The following is a 21,243-nucleotide window of genomic DNA, read 5'->3' as shown; positions in this document are numbered from 1 at the left end:
CTTACAAAAGGTATTGCAAAACATCAAGCCAATGGGGCCAATTAGTAACTTACAAATGAATAAATAACAAACATTTCCTAATATTGGAATAGTTAACATATATGTATATATATTATTACATACAGAGTCTATCCATGTATGTTTATTTAATTGACTTTAAGCTAACTCAGAAATGACCGAACTTGTCAGAACATGAACGTCTCATGAGCCTCATTCTGTGTGAGCTAAGGGTGTATGGTGAGAATAAGGAGACCTTGTAGGGGTCGTCCAGGGTCAAAACATGGGCCCCTCAGGCAGGAACAGAGCCTTCAGTCCTCTCCGGACACTCTGGATCTCCTCCTCCTGCTGCAAGGACAGACCAGGAAAAACACACCGCTTTTATAGCCCCTCATCACAACACCCTCAGGGCTGTATCTCAGATCTGTCAGATGGCTGAGCGGTTAAGGAATCGGGCTAGTAATCTGAAGGTTTACTAGCCCGATCGATTCCCGGCCGTGCCAAATGACGTTATGTCCTTGGTCAACGGACTTCACCCTACTTGCCTCGGGGGGAATGCCCCTGTACTTACTGTCCTTACTGTAAGTCGCTCCGGATAACAGCGTCTGCTAAATGACTAAATGTACCTGAGAGCTTTGTCTAGGCCTTTAGGGTTAGGACAGCAGTTTAGACATCAAGCGAATGAAGGAGGCCAGAAAGAACAGGTAAGCAGGCCCAAGTGGCCCCCTGATTGTTGGTGGTAGCTCAGCCCTGTGCTCGGGTCTGTCAGGCCGACTCACCATCTCCTTGACGAGACGATCCTGGACGGACTTCATGTCCTTTCTCATCAGACACATCTGGAAGGGAGAGGACATGACAAGGGTTTAAAGGTCGGATGACTCGGGATCGCAGCAGCATCAGGACAAACACTTCACAGGGGAGACACTAAGGTACCCCCAACACCGGTCATCAGATGAAATATAACTATGTCTGATTTCATCTTTACCAAAAGGGGTCTAATGTACATTTGCAAGCAGTTGAAATCATCTCGCACTGCATTGTTATTCATGGCCTACACTGAAGGGAAATATGTTACTTATCACATAATAGTTTGTATTTAAACTACCCACCTCTAGTCAATGGTATACATAGAGAACATAGTTTATAAACTATATTAATATTATTATTTCTTTATCTCATTTAAACCCTTGAGCCACAGAACGAGGCTCCCCCAAAACAGTTCCAAACTTTTCATGTTACTGTCTGCACCTGTGAGGTGAAGATGTGTTCCTCGTACTCCAGGCTGTGAGACGTTTTGGTCTGGAAAGCCGTCTTCAGGCTCTGCAGTCTGCCAGGCCCAGACGAGGAGGTCAGGGAGGAGGAGGTCAGGGAGGAGGGGGCCAGGGAGGAGGAGGTCAGGGAGGAGGGGGCCAGGGAGGAGGAGGTCAGGGAGGAGGTCAGGGAGGAGGCCAGGGAGAAGGAGGTCAGGGAGTAGGAGGTCAGGGAGGAGGTCAGGGAGGAGGAGGTCAGGGAGTAGGAGGTCAGGGAGGAGGAGGTCAGGGAGGAGGAGGTCAGGGAGGAGGAGGTCAGGGAGGAGGAGGTCAGGGAGGAGGAGGTCAGGGAGGAGGAGGTCAGGGAGGAGGTCAGGGAGGAGGAGGTCAGGGAGGAGGAGGTCAGGGAGTAGGAGGCCAGGGAGGAGGAGGTCAGGGAGGAGGTGGTCAGGGAGTAGGAGGTCAGGGAGGAGGGGGTCAGGGAGGAGGAGGTCAGGGAGGAGGAGGTCAGGGAGGAGGTCAGGGAGGAGGAGGTCAGGGAAGAGGAGGTCAGGGAGGAGGAGGTCAGGGAAGAGGAGGTCAGGCAGAGAGTCGAAGGCAAGCGGGAACAAGCAAACTTTTTAGAGGAAAGAATTAGGACAGACAGGACTTAGTTTAGTGGTTCCCAAGCTAGGGGTTGTGACCCCTACGAGGGGTGGCCTGAAATCGTAACGAGGTCGTGGGACAAGAAAGAACAAACAAACAAGCATGTCCCTGTATTTCAAAAACAAGCTGATCGAACTATCGGTTGATGATGCTGCAGAAACACAAACAGCCAACATGAAATCCAATTGAATCATTAAAGCCTAAATAGTTTGGGAAACCATGATTTAGTTTGAGTTACCAATACAAAGGTCTACACAACAAGTTATTTAGGTGACCCTAAACACAATCAAGTAACCTAGTTAACAGTCATTGTGGTTTAGGAGTTTAATTTGATCAAAAGATAAAAGGAGGCGACCCTATACAAAATCAAGTAACTAGGTAAGTAACCATGAAAGGAATCGGCCCTGTCATTAACCTGATTGTTCACACAGTCAAGTAAATGCTGTGTCATGTCACCAGTCCACAACAGGGCCACAACAGCCAGCCTGAGACAGTTGGCCTATTTCAGAGCATTAGGGACATTCTGCAGTGCCATCGCCCTCTCCACTGTTACCTAATCTAATCTGGGTAACAATGCATTGCATAATCCGATTTTTCTGAAATGTTGCCCCCCCCCAACCTTGTTTTGATAAGCGAGGGCTGTAACCAACAATCATGTGAATTGTTGTGCATCAGATCCTAGAGAACAGGAAGCGCAGATGACGACAGCTCAGAGGATAGTTGTGTTTGTTTGGTCTCACTCCCAAGTGGACAAAGTGCAGAGTGAGTTTCTCTGAGGACGGAGTCGAGGATGACTGGACAGTCGGGTCAAGTTCACGTGTGTGACGGTATGAATAGGTGGAACAACGTGTTCCTTTCAACACTCACAGGGCCAAACTGGGAAAGAGCTTGTGTGTGTGTGCTTCCTCTGGGGAGTGCGCACACACACACACACACACACACACACACACACACCCCCCCCCCCCTGCAGGCCTCACCTCCGGGTCTCTCTCTCCTGGCAGCAGTGGAAAGCTACAGACTGCTTCCTCCAGTATGTCTGACAGAGGAAAGAACAGATAACATGGATTCAATCAGCAACACACGTGTCTGGGGGAACCTTATCAACCAGCATCTGATTGACCCCTGAAAGCCTAACTCTCCAGGCTTTTTACAGCACGCAGCACTAACACCAGCGACATCCCAGTGGTTCTTCTGTCTTGTTGTATTGATACTGATTGGTAGCTGGGGTGTCAGTGAGGGTGAGAGGGGGAGGCCTACGGTCAGCTCCTTCTCCATGTTCTTCAGAGTCACGCTGTCCTTCTCCAGGTTGCCCATCTCCTCCAGCAGAACATTCCGGACCTGGTCAAGATTCTTGGACCTGGGAGCAAACACACACACACACACAAGCACCACACACATGCAACACACACACACAGCTAAAGATGTTCAACACGTTTAAACACACGGCCGGTGAAACATATCATCTCATTTAGCTCTAGCTTAAAATTCCATACACTATTAACAGTGTATTCACATTACAAGCGCTGCTATGTGTTATGCGCTGCTCCACGGTGTGAGGTCGCGCTTTGCCAATCAGTGGCCTCATGAGTAAACTAGCTAGTTACCAACTAACAGATTTTAGAAACCTTTTTATCAAAAACTTTTTTCCAACCTTTGAAACTTTTTTTTTTTTGTATAGTAAAAAAGGAGAATCCCCACCTGTGCTGGCTGACCTGCAGGCTGATAGACGAGACGTGTTGCTGCACGGTCTGCAGAGACTGTTTGGTGTACGTCTCCATCCTTCTGGACCGGCCCTGCGCACACACACACACACACACACCAGCACTCAGCTGCTTAGTCCTGTAGTCTACATGCAGCAGGTCAATGTTCCTGTATTTTTGCATTTTTGTACTTTTATATTTATTATTTTTTAATTGTATATTGTATATCATAGCTACTTAACTTACTATTTATTTTATTCTAAATTACAGCCCCTTAGTAGTAGTTAGACTTTGTACCATTAGTATAGTTAGACTTGTTCACCACTATTCTAGATTTATGATCCCTATATGTTGAATGTATGCAGCTTCCTGCCAAACTAAATTCCTTGTCTGTGCAAACTTTCATGGCGATTAAAACCCCTTTCTGATTGTGATTCTGTAGTCTACCAACCTGGAACTTCCTCTGGAGCTCTGAGCTAAACTGCCGACATATACCGGCCATATCAAGGGGGCTTGTGCTGTAGGGCAGGTCCATCTCCACCTCCACCTCCATCTCCCCCTCCTCCTCCTCCTCCACACTAGCCTCCCAACATCTGGACGTCACGGTGCGTGAGGATACCTGTCTACCCCCCTCCCCCTCTGGAGACACCTTTATGACTGTTAAAACACACACACACGGTACAGTATGAATGGGTGATGGGTCATTCAATCGATGATATCCACTAGCCAAAGCACAGCTGAACACCTGTTGATGTTAGAAGCCTCACTAAAGGAGTGTCTAGACCTGTCTGCCTCACAAAAGGAGTGTCTAGACCCGTCTGCCTCACTAAAGGAGTGTCTAGACCTGTCTGCCTCACTAAAGGAGTGTCTAGACCCGTCTGCCTCACTACACGAGTGTATAGGCCTGTCTGCCTCACTACAGGAGTGTCTAGACCCGTCTGCCTCACTAAAGGAGTGTCTAGACCCGTCTGCCTCACTACAGGAGTGTCTAGGCCTGTCTGTCTCACTAAAGGAGTGTCTAGGCCTGTCTGCCTCACTACACGAGTGTCTAGACCTGTCTGCCTCACTACATGAGTGTCTAGACCTGTCTGCCTCACTAAAGGAGTGTCTAGGCCTGTCTGCCTCACTACAGGAGTGTCTAGACCCGTCTGCCTCACTAAAGGAGTGTCTAGACCCGTCTGCCTCACTAAAGGAGTGTCTAGGCCTGTCTGCCTCACTACACGAGTGTCTAGACCTGTCTGCCTCACTACAGGAGTGTCTAGACCCGTCTGCCTCACTACAGGAGTGTCTAGACCTGTCTGCCTCACTACAGGAGTGTCTAGGCCTGTCTGCCTCACTACAGGAGTGTCTAGACCTATCTGCCTCACTAAAGGAGTGTCTAGACCCGTCTGCCTTACTAAAGGAGTGTCTAGACCTGTCTGCCTCACTAAAGGAGTGTCTAGGCCTGTCTGCCTCACTACAGGAGTGTCTAGACCTGTCTGCCTCACTACAGGAGTGTCTAGACCCGTCTGCCTCACTACACGAGTGTGTAGACCTGTCTGTCTCACTAAAGGAGTGTCTAGGCCCGTCTGCCTCACTACAGGAGTGTCTAGACCCGTCTGCCTCACTAAAGGAGTGTCTAGACCCGTCTGCCTCACTACACGAGTGTGTAGACCTGTCTGTCTCACTAAAGGAGTATCTAGGCCCGTCTGCCTCACTACAGGAGTGTCTAGACCTGTCTATCTCACTAAAGGAGTGTCTAGACCTGTCTGTCTCACTAAAGGAGTGTCTGGGCCTGTCTGCCTCACTACAGGAGTGTCTAGACCTATCTGCCTCACTAATGGAGTGTCTAAACCCGTCTGCCTCACTAAAGGAGTGTCTAGGCCTGTCTGCCTCACTACACGAGTGTCTAGACCTGTCTGCCTCACTACAGGAGTGTCTAGACCCGTCTGCCTCACTACAGGAGTGTCTAGACCCGTCTGCCTCACTACAGGAGTGTCTAGACCCGTCTGCCTCACTAAAGGAGTGTCTAGACCCGTCTGCCTCACTAAAGGAGTGTCTAGACCCGTCTTCCAGGCTAAGCCCCCCCCCCCCCCACGTCTCACCCGTGTCATGAGCCCTCTCGCTCTGAATGTGGCGGAAGCTTGTCTTGGTTGCCACGGGGACCACATCCTCCATGTTTTCTCCATCCTGGTCCTCTTCTCCGTCCTCCTCCTCGGAGCTGCTGTGCTCTCCCCAGCTCTGGGCTTGGCCTAGGAGGCGGGGCTTAGCCGCTGGGAGGCGGGGCTTAGCCGCTGGGAGGCGGGGCTTAGTCGCTGGGAGGTGGGGCTTAGCCGCTGGGAGGCGGGGCTTAGCCACTGGGAGAACGATCCGGAATGGGAAACCACAGAACACGGTGTTATTTGATCCCCACCCTCAAGATTGAATTTATTTTGCGATTCTTAAATCAAAATCTAATTTGCTTATAAAGAAGGGCAATACAAATCAATGTCACAGAGGGTTTGACATGTGCTATATCCATAGAACAGGACTGAGACCCTCAAGGTTTCTTAGAGAGTACAAATATAAGTTTAGATTTAGTTCAGTAAAAAGGCAGAGCAAACACAGATATGCATTTTTTTTGTCTCACATGACTTGAATAGTTTCCTGGGCCTGATCTTGGCAGCTTGATCTCTCATCTTACTCCTCTTTACTCCTTTCTCCTCCTCCTCCTCATTCTGGGGCTTGGAGTTGCGACGCTTACGGCTCGGTCCTGTGAAGACCAAAGCACACACAGACCAGATCTGACCAGATGACTTCCTACCAGCTATGATGTATCCCTGCATATCTCTGTGGAGAAATGTGTCAAGCCAGTTTAGTAGCAGAGGGATCACCTGAAACGTGATAGTGGTGTTGGTCTGGCTTGTGCTGCTGGTCAGATGATGGTGTTTTCTGTCAAGACACAGGGACACGTATGCACAACAGCCAGACTTCATCTTCTAATGAACATATTTGTATCGAACGATTATGAACTTCTTTGTTCATTAATGGAACAATATTCCTGTTCATGATTAGAACAATCATGGACAGGAAGTAAATAGTCATGATCGAGGATCTACTGTCGATATCTTCTGGTACGTTATTAGATTTAGAAAATATGGCTCTACCAAACAATGTCACACCTTTTGAGTTAAGGACTGAAAAGCACTACTACATATGAGACAAACACAGTTCATGCCTTCTGTCCCTCACTGGATCCCGTAGTCCCCAGTACTGTAAATACAGGAACCGCTAGACCACAATATCCCTACCTCCAGTTTGGTAGCCATGGCTACCGGCTTGATCTCCACTCTCGACACCGACACGACAGACCTTGATGAGGATTGGCTCAGCGTTACCCTGGAGACCAGCGACTCCTGGTCGAAGCCGAAATGGATGCCCTGGTTGAGAGTGTCTCCGGGGGCGAAGCAGGAGTCGAGGGGGGAGAGAGGGGGGGTCCTCTCCAAAGCTGTCGAGGTCAGGAGGGGCTCGGAGGACTGGGAGAGAGGGGACTGGGCAGGGGAGAGGGCCCGCTGAATGGGGCTCAGCTGGGGCTGATGGGGGGAAAGAGGGAAGGGAGGGAGAGAGAGAGGGGAAGAGACAGAGAGAGCGGGGAAGAGGGAGAGAGCGGGGAAGAGGGAGAGAGAGCGGGGAAGAGGGAGAGAGAGCATGGGAGAGACAGGAGGGGAGACGCAGAGAGAAGGTGAGGAAGACAAAGAAGAAGAAAGAGACAGACAGAACAGACAGACCGGACGGACACGGCAGAGAGCGGGAGAGAGAAAAGAGAGGCGGGAGAGAGAGAAAAGAAAGAGAGGCGAGAAAGAGAGGGCAGGGGAGAGAGACACAGCAAGGGAGAGAAAGCGCAGGAGAGATATGAATCTATCTTTAATCTACCTAAGGACCTAATCACTCTAATTGTTTGATGAGAACGACCGTGAGGACCGTGAGGGCATCCTCCACAACATCCTGACAGGCTGACCCTGGGAAACTAGCTCAATCCTGTCCTGTCTCTCACCTCCACAACACTGGGCCTCGGGGCTCGAAGGACCGGGCTCTGGCCGAGAGGGGTGAGGGGGCAGAGAGAAGGGAGGGGTGTGAGGGAGGGGAGAGGGGTGAGGGAGGGGAGAGGGCTGAGGGAGGGGAGAGGGGTTAGAGGAGGGAGAGAGGGCATCTTCACGGCCTTGCCGTCGCTCCTCCTCCGGGCGCTGTGGAAGGTGGAGGGTTTGGAGACTCCGTCGCCGCTGCGGGGGGGCTTAGGGAAGTCTGGGAGAGGCGAGGGGGGGGCGCCGCAGACGGGAGAGCCGGAGAGGGAGCCCAGAGGGGTGGGGGGGGATCCGGGCAGGACGGCCGTCCTCTCAGCAGCTGTGGGGGGGGGGGGGGGGGGGGGGGGGGGGTAAAGGCACAGATGTTGAGACAGCTGGACCTGGAGGAGAGGTCGATAGGAGGAGGGGGGTTGCTTTACATCGCACATCAGATCACTTTCCAGTCCCAAAGAGTCAAAGAGTGACTTTAGACGGGTCAGGACAGGACAGCTGGTCTCTTCCCAGCGTCACATCTGAGGAGACAAACAAAACTGGAACAGACACAGCGTGTCTCACCTAGACCACCAAGGCATGTCTACAGAGCTGGAACTCTGACCCCAGATGTAACAAGAGTTCACCAGGGGCTTTCTGGGCCAGCAGTGTGAACATTCCTTGCTCTACATCCCCGCACCCTCCAAACACACACACACACACACACCACCCGCCAACTCTGACCGACATGGGAACACCAATCCCAGCAGCTGGTTACGTGAGGTGGAGGTGAATGTGTGTGCTGAAGGTCTGATGTTGACCTATATGTGCCGTGTCGTACCCGTGCCTCTCATCCTCTCGATGGGGGGAGGAGAGAGAGAGAAGGAGGCCAGCCGGGACGCCCAGGAGGCCTTCACCACACTCGTCTGGTCCCTGGCCGAGGGAGGAGTCTTCTTTTTCCTCACCTCCTCGACAACTCTCTCGCTCTTTTTCTCCACCTGTCCGCCGAATGGCTTCTGTTGAACCGTGAGCAGAGAGATGGGGTGGTTTTGTGGATCTGGTTTGTGATTTAAAAGTTGTAACTACAGCACACTTGCTGTATCTTTGAGGACTTAGTGATAGCATCAACAGGGTGTTTTTCCAACACACAGAGGGAAGGACGGAGGGAGGGACAGGGGGAAGGAGGGAGAAAGAGAGAGACCACACCTTAGGATGAGGCGGCTGCTCTGTCTCTGATTGGCTGTTGTTGTCGTCGGGCGCTTTGAAAGTCTTGGTGCCGGCCGCAGTCTTGATCGTCTTCATCTTCTCCAGCTCCTGTTCCAGAGAAGCCTTCTGGTAGGGGCATCAACATTTAACAGGGTTACACATGCGCTCGGACATTACAACTGGTCGAATGAGAGGATGAAGGTGATTAAAAGGGTCTGTGTGTGTGGGGGGATATGGGGGAGGGAGGAGCCTGTGGAGGGGCAGAGGGGAGCCTTTGGAGGGGGAGAGGGGGGAGAGGAGCCTGTTCAGGGGGAGAGGGGAGCCTTTGGAGGGGGAGAGGGGAGAGAGGAGCCTGTTCAGGGGGAGAGGGGAGCCTTTGGAGGGGGAGAGGAGCCTGTTCAGGGGGAGAGGGGAGCCTTTGGAGGGGGAGAGGGGGGAGAGGAGCCTGTTGAGGGGGAGAGAGGACCCTGTGGAGGGGGAGAGGGGGAGAGAGGAGCCTGTGGAGGGGGAGAGGGGAGCCTGTGGAGGGGGAGAGGGGAGCCTGTGGAGGGGGAGAGGGGGAGAGAGGAGCCTGTGGAGGGGGAGAGGGGAGCCTGTGGAGGGGGAGAGAGGAGCCTGTGGAGGGGGAGAGGGGGAGAGAGGAGCCTGTGGAGGGGGAGAGAGGAGCCTGTGGAGGGGGAGAGGGGGAGAGAGGACCCTGTGGAGGGGGAGAGGGGGAGAGGGGAGCCTGTGGAGGGGGAGAGGGGAGCCTGTGGAGGGGGAGAGGGGGAGAGAGGAGCCTGTGGAGGGGGAGAGGGGAGCCTGTGGAGGGGGAGAGAGGAGCCTGTGGAGGGGGAGAGGGGAGCCTGTGGAGGGGGAGAGAGGAGCCTGTGGAGGGGGAGAGAGGGACAGAGGAGCCTGTGGAGGGGGAGAGAGGAGCCTGTGGAGGGGGAGAGAGGAGCCTGTGGAGAGGGAGAGGGGGAGAGAGGAGCCTGTGGAGGGGGAGAGAGGAGCCTGTGGAGGGGGAGAGAGGAGCCTGTGGAGGGGGAGAGGGGGAGAGAGGAGCCTGTGGAGGGGGAGAGGGGGACAGAGGAGCCTGTGGAGGGGGGGAGGGGGAGAAAGGAGCCTGTGGAGGGGGGGAGAGGAGCCTGTTGAGGGGGAGAGGGGAGCCTGTGGAGGGGGAGAGGGGGAGAGAGGTGAGCAGTGAAGAGAGATGCGCCGACCTTGGGCACGGAGGGCGGCTCCGTCTCTGATTGGCTGTCGCTGCCGTCGCTGTCGGGCTCCCTGTAGCTCTTGGCGGTAGCGGCGGCTCTCTGGGGCCTCCTGGTGGCTCTGCTGCGCCCTGCAGGCTCCTCTCTGGCCCCCAGACCACCTGCCTCCCTCACACCAGAGCCCTTCTGTTGAAACACAGCACGGCAGTGACACCTAGTGGGTGACTGGGGTACTGCACCACAACATCGCTGCACAGTACTGTGGGTGGTCGTAGTTGTATGTAGACGATGTTGTTATGGAAGCTGGGACAGTTTTGGGGGAAGATTTTACGAAGATTTTAGATTTTAAACTAAATGTTTCCTTTTGCTCGTTACTGTTCGTTTGGCGAGCAGATGTGGTGTAAAGCGGCAGATATTCACAATGTTAAATACTGAAAACGGCTCACATAGACCCAGGTGTTCCAAAACTAGTGTCTGGTCTCGGCAGTTGGTATTTAAATGAGGCTGGATGAGCAGTTGTGACTCTGATGGGTTCCTGGTGCTTAGTCTCACCTTCCTGGGCTTGGCAATCTCCTTCTCAGCTTTGGAGGATGCAGGGAGGAGGTCTGGGGAATCGACTATAACACAGAGGGGCTTAAACAAGAGACCTGCGCGTCCAGAAAATACATACAGGCTAAAATAACAGTCAAATATCACCATGATAACAGGCGGAACTACTTTGTGAAGCTGACCACTGGGCCAGGCAGGCGGAGGGTTACGTACGTGTGGTGTCCGGTGCGGGGGCCTTGGGTCTGGCTGCAGGCTGCCTGCTGTAATCGGTCACTTTGGGCTTGGCCTTCCTGCTGGACTCTCTCAGCCAGCTGAGCTCCGCCCCACCGCTGGTGTCTGTGTCACTGAACAGGTGCTTCTTCACGTGGTGCCTGGGCAGGGGCTGGGGCATGAACACACACAGAACACATACACACAAATGCACACCCAGACAAACACCCAGATATTCACACACACAGACACAAACAAACAACACAAAGGCAATGTTAAGTTTATACTGAGGTAACATAATCACACAGAGGAGTGAAAGTGACCCGTCAATACCACTTATGATAATAATCCCTTTAACAACTATAATACCTTTAAGAGCAGGCCCTTCTTGGTATTGCTGGGCAGAGCCCAGGAGTCGTACAGGGCACTGGAGACACATATCATGATGAAGGTCACACACACATTAGAAAGAGTTTAGCATCAGCAGAAGGGGACTGTGAGACCACAGGTGCAGAACAGCCCAGGTGCAGAACAGCCCAGGGGCAGAACAGCCCAAGTTCAGAACAGCACAGGTGCAGAACAGCCCAGGTGCAGAACAGCCCAGGTGCAGAACAGCTCAGGTGCAGAACAGCCCAGGTGCAGAACAGCCCAGGTATATTCTTACCTGCTGTCAGCGGCAGACGACTCATTGGACTTCACCTTGCGCTGAAGAGCAGAACAGGGACTTTCACAATTTGACTTTTTCGTTAGAAACCAGCTTTTTTTTTTGCCATAGATGTGTCCACTGGTATTCCTATTCAGTGCTGCTGTATCAAACAATCTTTTGAATACATCAGCACATAATCCCTCTCAGTAACAGAGTGCAGTGCAGTTGCGTACGTAATGACTAAGACCAGCTTTATTTACCCCGATACTCATTGGTGAGTCCATAGTGAATGCGAAGATGTCCTCTCTGCAGGCAGGGGAAGGAAAGGAAGTGATGTCACAGGAGTCCAGTCAGATCAGCTGTCCAGCTCACGCTCTCCTGGCTGAGACCACTTACCCGTTTCTCTCAAGGGCACTTTTCCTGCTGTTGCTGTAGGACTTCAGAAATCCAGAGGCTTGCTTCTGAGGATACTCAAGGGGTGAAATGCAGGGACAGAAGTTCATGTTTATAACTAAAACAAACAAAAGAGCAGTTCAGTAGTAGAAAACAGGGCTGCAGGACTGACCTTGGCCGGGGGCAGCCAGCTTTTCTCAAACAGAGATCTGACAGGACAACAGCAAAGCAGGGAGAAGTTTATACGCAGGAGTGATTCTATCAGAAATAAAATATTCAATCGAGTTCCACCTGTCTGCTACCTTTTGGGGGCCGGAGGGTTCTTGGGAGGAGAGGCGGGGTGTGCCGAGGTCTCGCGAGCAGAGATGGAGGGGGTGGGGAAATCGTAGCGGCTAGAGATGAGCTTCACGATGCCGTCTGCCACAACTGCATCCCTCTGGACGCACACCAGCAGACAGCGACACGTGAGCAGGACCCAGACAGTTCACTCACGTGTGAAGTACAGTGTAAAGTAGAGGGACATCAACATGATTCCATCTCCAGTGGCAGGTGCTTACCTTCTCTCTGCTGGAGTCTGGTCTTGAGGTTTTCACCTTGGGGTTGGGGGTCGGCCTCTCTTGCAGGCCCTTCTTGCTCTGGGTGAGGGAGGGCTTTACTGGAGCCTTGGCCAGGACAGGCTGCGGATCCTGGGGCTTCTGGCTCTTAGCCTTCCCTTTACCCTGGCTCTGCCTCCCTGTCAGCTGCTGGAAGTCTCTGATACCACACCCATCAGATCCACCTCTGTTCTGGGACCTTCCTCCATTCTCAGGCCCTTTCTCCCGAGATCCACCTCGCTCCTGGGGCCCTCCTCCCTCCTGGGGCCCACCTCCCTCCTGAGGCCCACCTCGTCCCTGAGGCCCACCTCGCTCCTGAGGCCCACCTCGTCCCTGAGGCCCACCTCGCTCCTGAGGCCCACCTCGCTCCCTAGGCCCTGTGTCCTGCTGCTTCCTCTCCCGGAGGACCTCCTGCAGGCGCTTGGTGAGCTGGGCATGGAGCTGCTTGTGGCTGGCAGGGCCTGAGCTCGGAGCCTGGGCTCTCTGGGCGGAGGAAGGCCGATCCTGCTGCCCCACGGTCGGCACAGACGCTGGCTCTGCATGGAGGAAGAGTGGATCAGGAAAGTTTCTGCACTTTGTGAACAACCTACCATTATAAAAGAATAAGGTAGACTACCTGATCCAAACCAAACAGGGGGAGTTTAAACAAGGTTGATCCTCTTTGTGTTTTAATCCAAGCTCGCCTATTCAGAGATGGCCTAAGAGATGAGAAGAGAGGTTGTCTTACTTACCGGGCTGGGGCAGAGCCCTGCTGAACCTCCTCTGTACTGGCTGCAGCGTGTCAGAGACCGATCTCTTGGTCCAGTGGGTGAATCTGTAGGGCCAATCACAGACCTTCACACCACCTGCACCGTCCTCGTGTGTGTGTAACCCTCATGACAGTGTCAGTGTCGCAAGTGCACGGCCGGGTACTTACATCGTCCTCTCCGTGGTCACGGCGGGCTGCGAGTCCGGAACAAAGCTGTGGTCTGAAGACGAGAGCAAAAGGGGAATGTGGATTTTTTTTTTACAAATTATATTTTTCAACCTTTCGAAACCTTTTCAAAAGTATTTTTTCAACCTTTCGAAACCTTTTCAAAAGTATTTTTTCCGCCTTTCAAAACCTTTTATGAAACTTTTTTCTCACACAGTGAAAGGAGAGGGGAGAGGAGGAGAAAAGAGAACCCTAAAACAGGGCAGTAGAGTACAGTAGAGTACAGTAGAGTCCTCATCAAGTACTTGTCAATGATGCAAACTTATTTTTTAAAATAAATCCCTAATATTTTTTCAACCTTTCAATACTTTTTGGGGAACATATTTTTCAAACTTTTAGAACTGTACAGATTACTTAAATAGTGTTGAAAATAACCTAGACCCATGTCAGAATGCAAAAACACAAGAATTTGCTCTTTGGGACAGTTCATTTTGCACTTTGGAAGGGTACTGGGACAATGAGGATTTTTTGTTGTTGTGAGCCCTGGTCTACGAGAGGTGTCTAACTGGAAATGTGTGGCTGAGGGCTAGGTGTTTGACAACAGTGAAAACCACAGGGAGGACACATTCAGGAGGGTGTTTTTCAGGAGGGTGTTTCAGGAGGGTGTTTTTCAGGAGGTGTTTCAGGAGGGTATTTTACCAAGAAGCTCCTCGTCACCCTGAACCATCTCCACCACTTTGTTCACTGGGATGTTCTGCAAGACAGCAGGAACACAGAGCACAACCCAAACTGGATGAACACACTACACCAGTTCACACTGCTCCAACACTAAGACTTGTCCTAAATTAAGACGAAAAACTCAATGAAAATCTTCATTGAGATGGTTTAGTGTAGGACTAGGCTTAATCCATGTCTGGGAAACGGGGACTCCAAGTTTTAAATGTTGGACGGGTGGTAGATGAGGATGAGACGCACCCTGCGGTACTGCTCAGACAGGCCTGCTGGACGGACTCTCTTGGAGGTGCTTTGGGGCAGAGCAGCATCCGCCTGGAGACAGAGACGGACCACAGGAGTCTCAATTCTGTCTGTTCGATTTGAGATCAGCCGTTTCACGTCTCACACATACACATTTATATATTATAGATCATCATATAAATCACAGCAACTAGCTCTCCGTTTCTGAGCTTCTGTGTGAGTGAATGTTGCCAGGATTAATGTAATCAGTTTTAATGTTCCCGGTATGATGGCTAGTACCTCTGTTGACGTGATGTTTCGATGCTGTGATGACTGTGCTTCTGGTGATATGGGTGAATGTGATCACTATAATCACTACACATTGTACCTCTGCAGCCATGGCACCTGTGGTGATGCTCTCCTGCTGGGCGTCTCCAGAGGGAGGCTGCAGCTCACCTGTGCTCTCCTGCTGGGCGTCTCCAGAGGGAGGCTGCAGCTCACCTGTGCTCTCCTGCTGGGCGTCTCCAGAGTCAGGCTGCAGCTCACCTGTGCTCTCCTGCTGAGTGTCTCCAGAGGGAGGCTGCAGCTCACCTGTGCTCTCCTGCTGGGCGTCTCCAGAGGGAGGCTGCAGCTCACCTGTGCTCTCCTGCTGGGCGTCTCCAGAGTCAGGCTGCAGCTCACCTGTGCTCTCCTGCTGAGTGTCTCCAGAGGGAGGCTGCAGCTCACCTGTGCTCTCCTGCTGGGCGTCTCCAGAGTCAGGCTGCAGCTCACCTGTGCTCTCCTGCTGAGTGTCTCCAGAGGGAGGCTGCAGCTCACCTGTGCTCTCCTGCTGGGCGTCTCCAGAGGGAGGCTGCAGCTCACCTGTGCTCTCCTGCTGGGCGTCTCCAGAGGCGGGGAGAGTCCGGGGGTCTTGCTCCTGCTCAGGTCAGCCAGGCTGGGCCGGGTCTGCTGCTCAGAGGAGTTCATCAGCTCCAGGGCTGGTTTCATCCTGGCCCTGCTGTTAGGAGTGGCTGGCAGGGAAGGAGGCGTAAGATGGAGGGTCAGCAGGGCAAAATGCTAGTTCAGACGTACACACACACACAAACGCAAGTCCAGACGTACACACAAAAACACTCACTCAAAACGCACACAGAATCAAGACAAAACCCGACCATATTTCTCCATATTTGCCAGCAACAGAAAGTCAGGCAGTTAGGAGGTGTGTCTTTACCCGTTGCCATGACGACAGTGAAAGGACTGCCGCCGTGGCCTCCTCTTCTTCCTCCGCTGCTGCTGATGAAGCTGCTGGACTCAGACGTTCTCCTCCTGGCTGGAGCCATCATCTGGAGGGTGGTGTGTGTGTGTGTGTGTGTGTGTGTGGTACACGTGTGTGTGGTGAACGTGTGTGTGTGTGTGGTGCGTGTTTATAAACTTATAAGCCTTTAATGACATTTGAATAGTGAAAGTACTTAGCTGTTACATTGACTATATATTTTAATATACCTGAAATGTGTAGCAGGTTTGATCTAAGAACACCAATCAGAATACTAACTAAACCACTAAGATTTGATAAGGAATCAGAATTTTACAGAACTTAGCTTGGACTGTCAACAAGAGCAGGACTTCCAATGTACTTGTCCTTACAAATGGCAAATAAACTTGACAAGTTTCAACCGTGCCCAAAAATCTCTGTGGCAGATCACCTTCAGGGGTGTGGAGCGAGGGGGCTGCAGCCAGGGGGCGCTGTTCTTCTCTCTGTCCAGACCACTGACGTGAGACGCATGCTTCTCAGTGGCCACAGTCTGTTTGGGGAGGAACGCCCAGAGCAAGCCTCACTGATTAACACCTAGCATGCAATGCTATCGCAACCAGGAAAACTAGCATTCATAAATAGCTCAGAGGGAATGGATATAGCTCAGTGAGGTCACAGGTTCAAATCCTGTCCTGTATGTTGCTTTGGATTAAAACAGTCTGCTAAATGAATACATTATTATATGAGACAATTATTAGCTGTGGATGAGGCTGTCTTACCTGGGAGTTGCTTTCATCCAGGATGATCTGGACTGTGGTCTTCACCACAGACGTGCCGGTCTTGCCCACAAAAGTCTGACAGGGAAAAAGAGGTTTGTGAACCTGTTCATTTTTAGGATGTATAAATGTGGAAATGCTTTAATGGACAGTTTTGAGTGAAGTGTGACAGAAAAGTCATGGAAAGAGAGAGGGGCAACCGCTGAACCCACGATTTTGTCTCATCTGCCATGGTCAACCATCTAGTGAATACTAGAAAGATGAGGAGTCTTAAAGAAGACAAACTAAAAGCATCCTTAAAACAGTCCGTCCTTCTAACTATCTATCTCCATCCATTTGAAACGGTCATAATTACATAGCCCTCTGTAACGATCTAGAACTCTCTTTGACAGGCCAGGTGTACCTTGTTCTTGTAAGGATCTAGAACTCTCTGACAGGCCAGGTGTACCTTGTTCTTGTAACGGTCTAGAAACTCTCTGACAGGCCAGGTGTACCTTGTTCTTGGCGTGGCCGTAGACGCTGCGTGCCGCCTGCAGGATGTCCAGGGAGGAGCTGAAGTGCAGGGAGAGGGAGGAGCCCTCCAGCCCGCTCACACACAGCGGCTCAGACAGCTTCAGTCTCAGCACACACCTCCGCCCTTCCTCTGGGGAGGGAGACAAGACACACACGTAAGAGGAGACACATGCACGTACAGACACAGACACATATACGCAAACACACACACGAATACACCCAAAGACACACACCAGGGGGCAGTCACACACTACTGGACAGGCCAAGTTATATGTTGTGCGATAAAAGTGTAAGTACTATAATGCTGACTGGCTACCTTTGATGTCGTAACTGTGGACTTCATTCTCTGGGACGCAGATCGTGTCCCACTGGCCTTCCTGTGAAACCACACAACCCAAAACACACAAACACTTGTGTAAGTCAGATGGCTAAGCGGTGAGGGAGTCGGGCTAGTAATCAGAAAGTTGCCGGATCGATTCCCCGCTGTGCCAAATGACGTTGTGTCCTTGGGCAAGGCACTTCACCCTACTTGCTTCGGGGGGAATGTCCCTGTACTTACTGTAAGTCGCTCTGGATAAGAGCGTCAGCTAAATGACTAAATTTAAATGTAATGTAATGTAATGTAAGGTGTGTGTGTGTGTGTGTGTGTGTGTGTGTGTGTGTGTGTGTGTGTGTGTGTGTGTGTGTGTGTGTGTGTGTGTGTGTGTGTGTGTGTGTGTGTGTGTGTGTGTGTGTGTGTGTGTGTGTGTGTGTGTGTGTGTGTGTGTGTGTGTGTGTGTGTGTGTGTGTTGCATGTACGCTGGGTGTGAGTGTGGCTGGGGACAGTGTGTATGTGTACCTGTGCGTTTTCATCAGCCAGAGAGAAGTAGAAGGAGATACTCTGGCTTCCCAGGTTGAAGTCGATCCAGAACTCTTCCAGTTTCTCGTCAGCGGGCATCAGCAGCTGGAAGCAAACAACATTCTCATCACCTCCTGCAACCACTAGGATCTACTCCTCATCACCTCCTGCTACCTAACCACCAGGATCCACTCACTTCATCACCTCCTGCTACCCAACCACCAGGATCCACTCCTCATCACCTCCTGCTACCCAACCACCAGGATCCACTCCTCATCACCTCCTGCTACCCAACCACCAGGATCCACTCCTCATCACCTCCTGCTACCCAACCACCAGGATCCACTCCCTTCATCACCTCCTGCTACCTAACCACCAGGATCCACTCCTCATCACCTCCTGCTACCCAACCACCAAGATCCATTCCCTTCATCACCTCCTGCTACCCAACCACCAGAATCCACTCCACCTGGAGCCCACTCCCTTCAGCAGCTTGCTGCTGGTGACTAGGCCTCGTCAACTGTCAAAACTGTTACGTTTCCTAGTTGTCAACTTCCGAAATGTAAGGTTTCTAAGCACTGTAAACCCTTCATATTAACAACCAGGGGTTCCCAGGGGGCACTGACCTCATGCTTGTCTAGAAAAACCTCCAGACAGGGGTAGGAGAACACTCTGTAGGGAAAAGACAGCACAGACAGTGACAGACCAATCACTGACTGAGAAATGACAGATGAACCCTTATAAAACCCTAATGTAATAATCAATTCAATGCTAAGAAGACATGAAGAGTTAATAAAAGCTCTGAAAAAGGCAAATATAAATAAATATAAAAACTGTATGGACAAATCCAAGAATGGCATAAAATAAAAGGGGATTTCATGGGACTGGAAGTACCTTCTACCATCTCCCTGCATCCCATTCACCAGGTTCAGAAACTTGCGGCAGTCCTGAGCAAACAAGAGAAACATTAACAATCCGAAACTGACTGAAATGGCCTCCTGTCCCCGTCTATAACACAGAGAATGTTCTCTGACAGCCCAGAGTCACCGTCTCAAACTCAGCGTCCTGGATCTTGTTGAAGGCGTTGGCTACGAAGCCCATGCTGAACCAGCGATCCGCCAGCTCCCTCCGCTGCCCCCTGGTGGTCATCCGACACAGCGCCTCCATCAGGGCAATCTGTAGGTCGTAGTCTACCGCATAGTGAGGGAGCGAGCAGGGGCGGAGATTTCATTATACACACGCACATTATTTTGAAAGTGGCAAATCTTCCCCTTCCACTTTTTATTAAGAAGGTCATATTTAACGGCTGCATCCTCAGTTATATATATATATATATATATAAATAAATAAAAAAAAAGCTGTCCCACCCATATCTTAAAACAAACCTACCATCCTATGTGTGTACATGTGTATGTACAGTAAGAGTGTGAGTTTAAGTGTGTGTGTGTGTGTTTGGTCTCCCAATGATTCAAGGCTGTTGTTTTAAACTACATCTGCGAGTCAGGTAGCTGAGCAGTTAGGGAATCGGGCTAGTAATCAGAAGGTTGCCGGATCGATTCCCGGCCGTGCCAAATGACGTTGTGTCCTTGGGCAAGGCACTTTACCCTACTTGCCTCGGGGGAATGTCCCCGTACTTACTGTAAGTCGCTCTGGATATGAGTCTGCTAAATGACTAAATGTAAATGGATCCCTGAGGGACCGGATCAAACCTACCTCCACCCACCAAGATCCTGCCAGCCAGGTTGGTCCTGAGGAGGTGACCATACATCAACGACAACACAACAAACGCTACACACTGGTGGTGGGAATACAATGTTACATTTCACAACCCCCGTGACGCAAACATGTATGGCATACATGATATCAGAGGCATCCTGAGACGACAAGATCTTCTTCTCTTTCTTGAGATCCACGGGCATCTTGTCAAGAATGATGTTCAGTTTCCGAATCGCCTGAAGTAATTCAACACAGATGTTTAGCAAGAGAGCAATGTTCGCTGGCACGGACGGTTAAACTTCAAGGACTTGGAAGAGGATGTTCTCCTCACCTCTTTCTGGATCATAATGTTCACCCGTGGGTCTGCGGCCAGTTGGCCAATAGGAAACAGCAGAGACTCAGTGATTTGATGTGTGCCTGTAAGAGTCAGGTTGAGTTCTCAGTTGGACACAGAGTAATTTCTTCCTTCATATTCACAGATTATCCATTTGCAAATCTATCTAAACCATAATACAACCTGTTAATTTGGTCAGTACAGCAGATAATCTAGGACCAGAAGCGCACAGTTCTAAAGAATCTGGGGTGAAAATAGTATGTTTGGTTTTAGTTATTTGACACATACCCTCTTTGCTTGCTTCGTGAACAACCTACAAGAGAGGGAGGAATAAAGAAATAAACAAATCGAAGAATACATAAATCATTCCGCCGCTATAAAATAGGAGTTGTGTATATTGTTTAAATAAGGAAATCGGTAAGACACGAACCTCCTTTATTTCCTTACTAAAGGTTAACTGTCTAAGAAGAGCAGTTGTTCTGCCCTTTGTGGGTTGGTGTTAACTCACCAAGAGAGCATCAAAAAAGTCTTCTGCAAGGTTGGTCAGGGCCTCAGTCCTCAGTGTCCCTGGCTCCATCCACAACAGCCTGGCTTTCTCATACCACTGCACCATGTGCACACGGACAATTTCCCATCAATCCATCGAACCAAACAAGAAATACAACGCGTGTAATACAGATTATAATTTGTCAGGTTTAGTTTATATTTGTCTACAAGACCTTGAGTTGCTGAATTATGCTATATGAGTTAGTGCTGTCGAAAAAAATACTTATCTTCTTGACCAGACCCTGGGAGACCATGCCAGATAACCCATTACCCCCTGGGGCAACCAGATTTTTCCCACACTTGTGCAGGATGCAAAGCCCCAAACAAGCATTCTTAAGGTTCCTTTGATCTAATTCCTACAAAAAAAAGAAAGAGAAAAGGACCCTTCACCCTTAGACATGCTATTTAGACCTCCGGGAATGGTAAGCCTAGTGATATTTCTTACTCTGCTGATTAATTTATCCAACTTGCTGACGAACTGTCTGGAACACTTTAGAGCCGTTTCCTCGCAGATTTCATCTTGTAAAAAGTCTTCCAACGCTTTGACATTGCTGCCTTTTAGAACATCATCCAACAATCTCTCAACCTAAATGCAAAAACAGATTCAAGCCTTTTCACCTATTAACTTTGGTCCGACTTTTGTTTACAAGTTAAGACACGACATCACAAAACAAATATGTTATATTATTATGTATATTATTTGTTATATTTAGCCAGGTAGCTGAGCTGGAAGTTTATTAACGTCTTCTTGCTTCAGTTCTGATCGTTAATAGCAGGACTGCGTTCTCACCTGTTGGTCCTGACGAGGCGTCATCATAAGCGTCACTCGCTTTTCACACCGAATCTTCCTCACGCTGTAACTAGCTAGCCTTCCCCGATCTTTTATCTCAATCGAAATATCTGTTGTCAGAAATAACAGAATCTACCATATTATATGTTGCACACATATATATAATTAAAAAGTCTACATCGGTTCATTAGTTCCCAATTGAGATATAATAGTAGCTGTTGGCTAGGTAGACTAGCTAGCTCT

General features: G+C 50.6%; 1 protein-coding gene across 1 annotated transcript; it reads right to left on the bottom strand.

The window, feature by feature from the left end:
* Positions 1-183: 183 nt before the first annotated feature.
* Positions 184-21,024, bottom strand: sycp2 (synaptonemal complex protein 2). Its single transcript, XM_047039289.1, has 48 exons — positions 21,001-21,024; positions 20,656-20,796; positions 20,438-20,566; positions 20,173-20,277; positions 19,953-19,977; positions 19,662-19,747; positions 19,472-19,566; positions 19,328-19,362; positions 18,662-18,804; positions 18,509-18,561; positions 18,241-18,286; positions 17,615-17,719; positions 17,093-17,153; positions 16,758-16,906; positions 16,222-16,341; positions 15,939-15,983; positions 15,467-15,578; positions 15,118-15,266; positions 14,645-15,037; positions 14,278-14,349; positions 14,002-14,056; positions 13,306-13,357; positions 13,121-13,203; positions 12,354-12,925; positions 12,099-12,232; positions 11,969-12,005; positions 11,800-11,864; positions 11,664-11,709; positions 11,422-11,462; positions 11,127-11,184; positions 10,761-10,929; positions 10,551-10,615; positions 10,011-10,184; positions 8,809-8,934; positions 8,444-8,618; positions 7,740-7,951; positions 7,605-7,685; positions 6,862-7,143; positions 6,445-6,502; positions 6,201-6,323; positions 5,677-5,928; positions 4,044-4,249; positions 3,591-3,685; positions 3,150-3,249; positions 2,870-2,928; positions 1,246-1,324; positions 777-833; positions 184-345 (listed from the first exon to the last, which is right to left on the bottom strand). Exons 1-48 carry the CDS (start codon positions 21,022-21,024, stop codon positions 274-276), a joined length of 5,616 nt encoding a protein of 1,871 aa, XP_046895245.1. The 3' UTR covers positions 184-273.
* Between the last annotated feature and the right edge of the window lie 219 nt (positions 21,025-21,243).

Source organism: Hypomesus transpacificus, chromosome 18 (genome assembly GCF_021917145.1).
Source record: "Hypomesus transpacificus isolate Combined female chromosome 18, fHypTra1, whole genome shotgun sequence".
NCBI classification, from domain to species: Eukaryota; Metazoa; Chordata; class Actinopteri; order Osmeriformes; family Osmeridae; genus Hypomesus; species Hypomesus transpacificus.
This window is presented reverse-complemented; position numbering and strand designations above follow the sequence as displayed.

Bases quoted from the DNA above. Each gene is read 5' to 3' on its own strand.
- sycp2 (XM_047039289.1), bottom strand. From the start codon at position 21,024: ATGACGCCTCGTCAGGACCAACAG. The intron at 19,363-19,471 runs GTATGCCATACA...TCACCTCCTCAG, and splicing joins CAGGATGCCTCTGATATCAT to GACCAACCTGGCTGGCAGGA. The intron at 10,185-10,550 runs GTGAGACTAAGC...GTGTTTCAACAG, and splicing joins AGATTGCCAAGCCCAGGAAG to AAGGGCTCTGGTGTGAGGGA.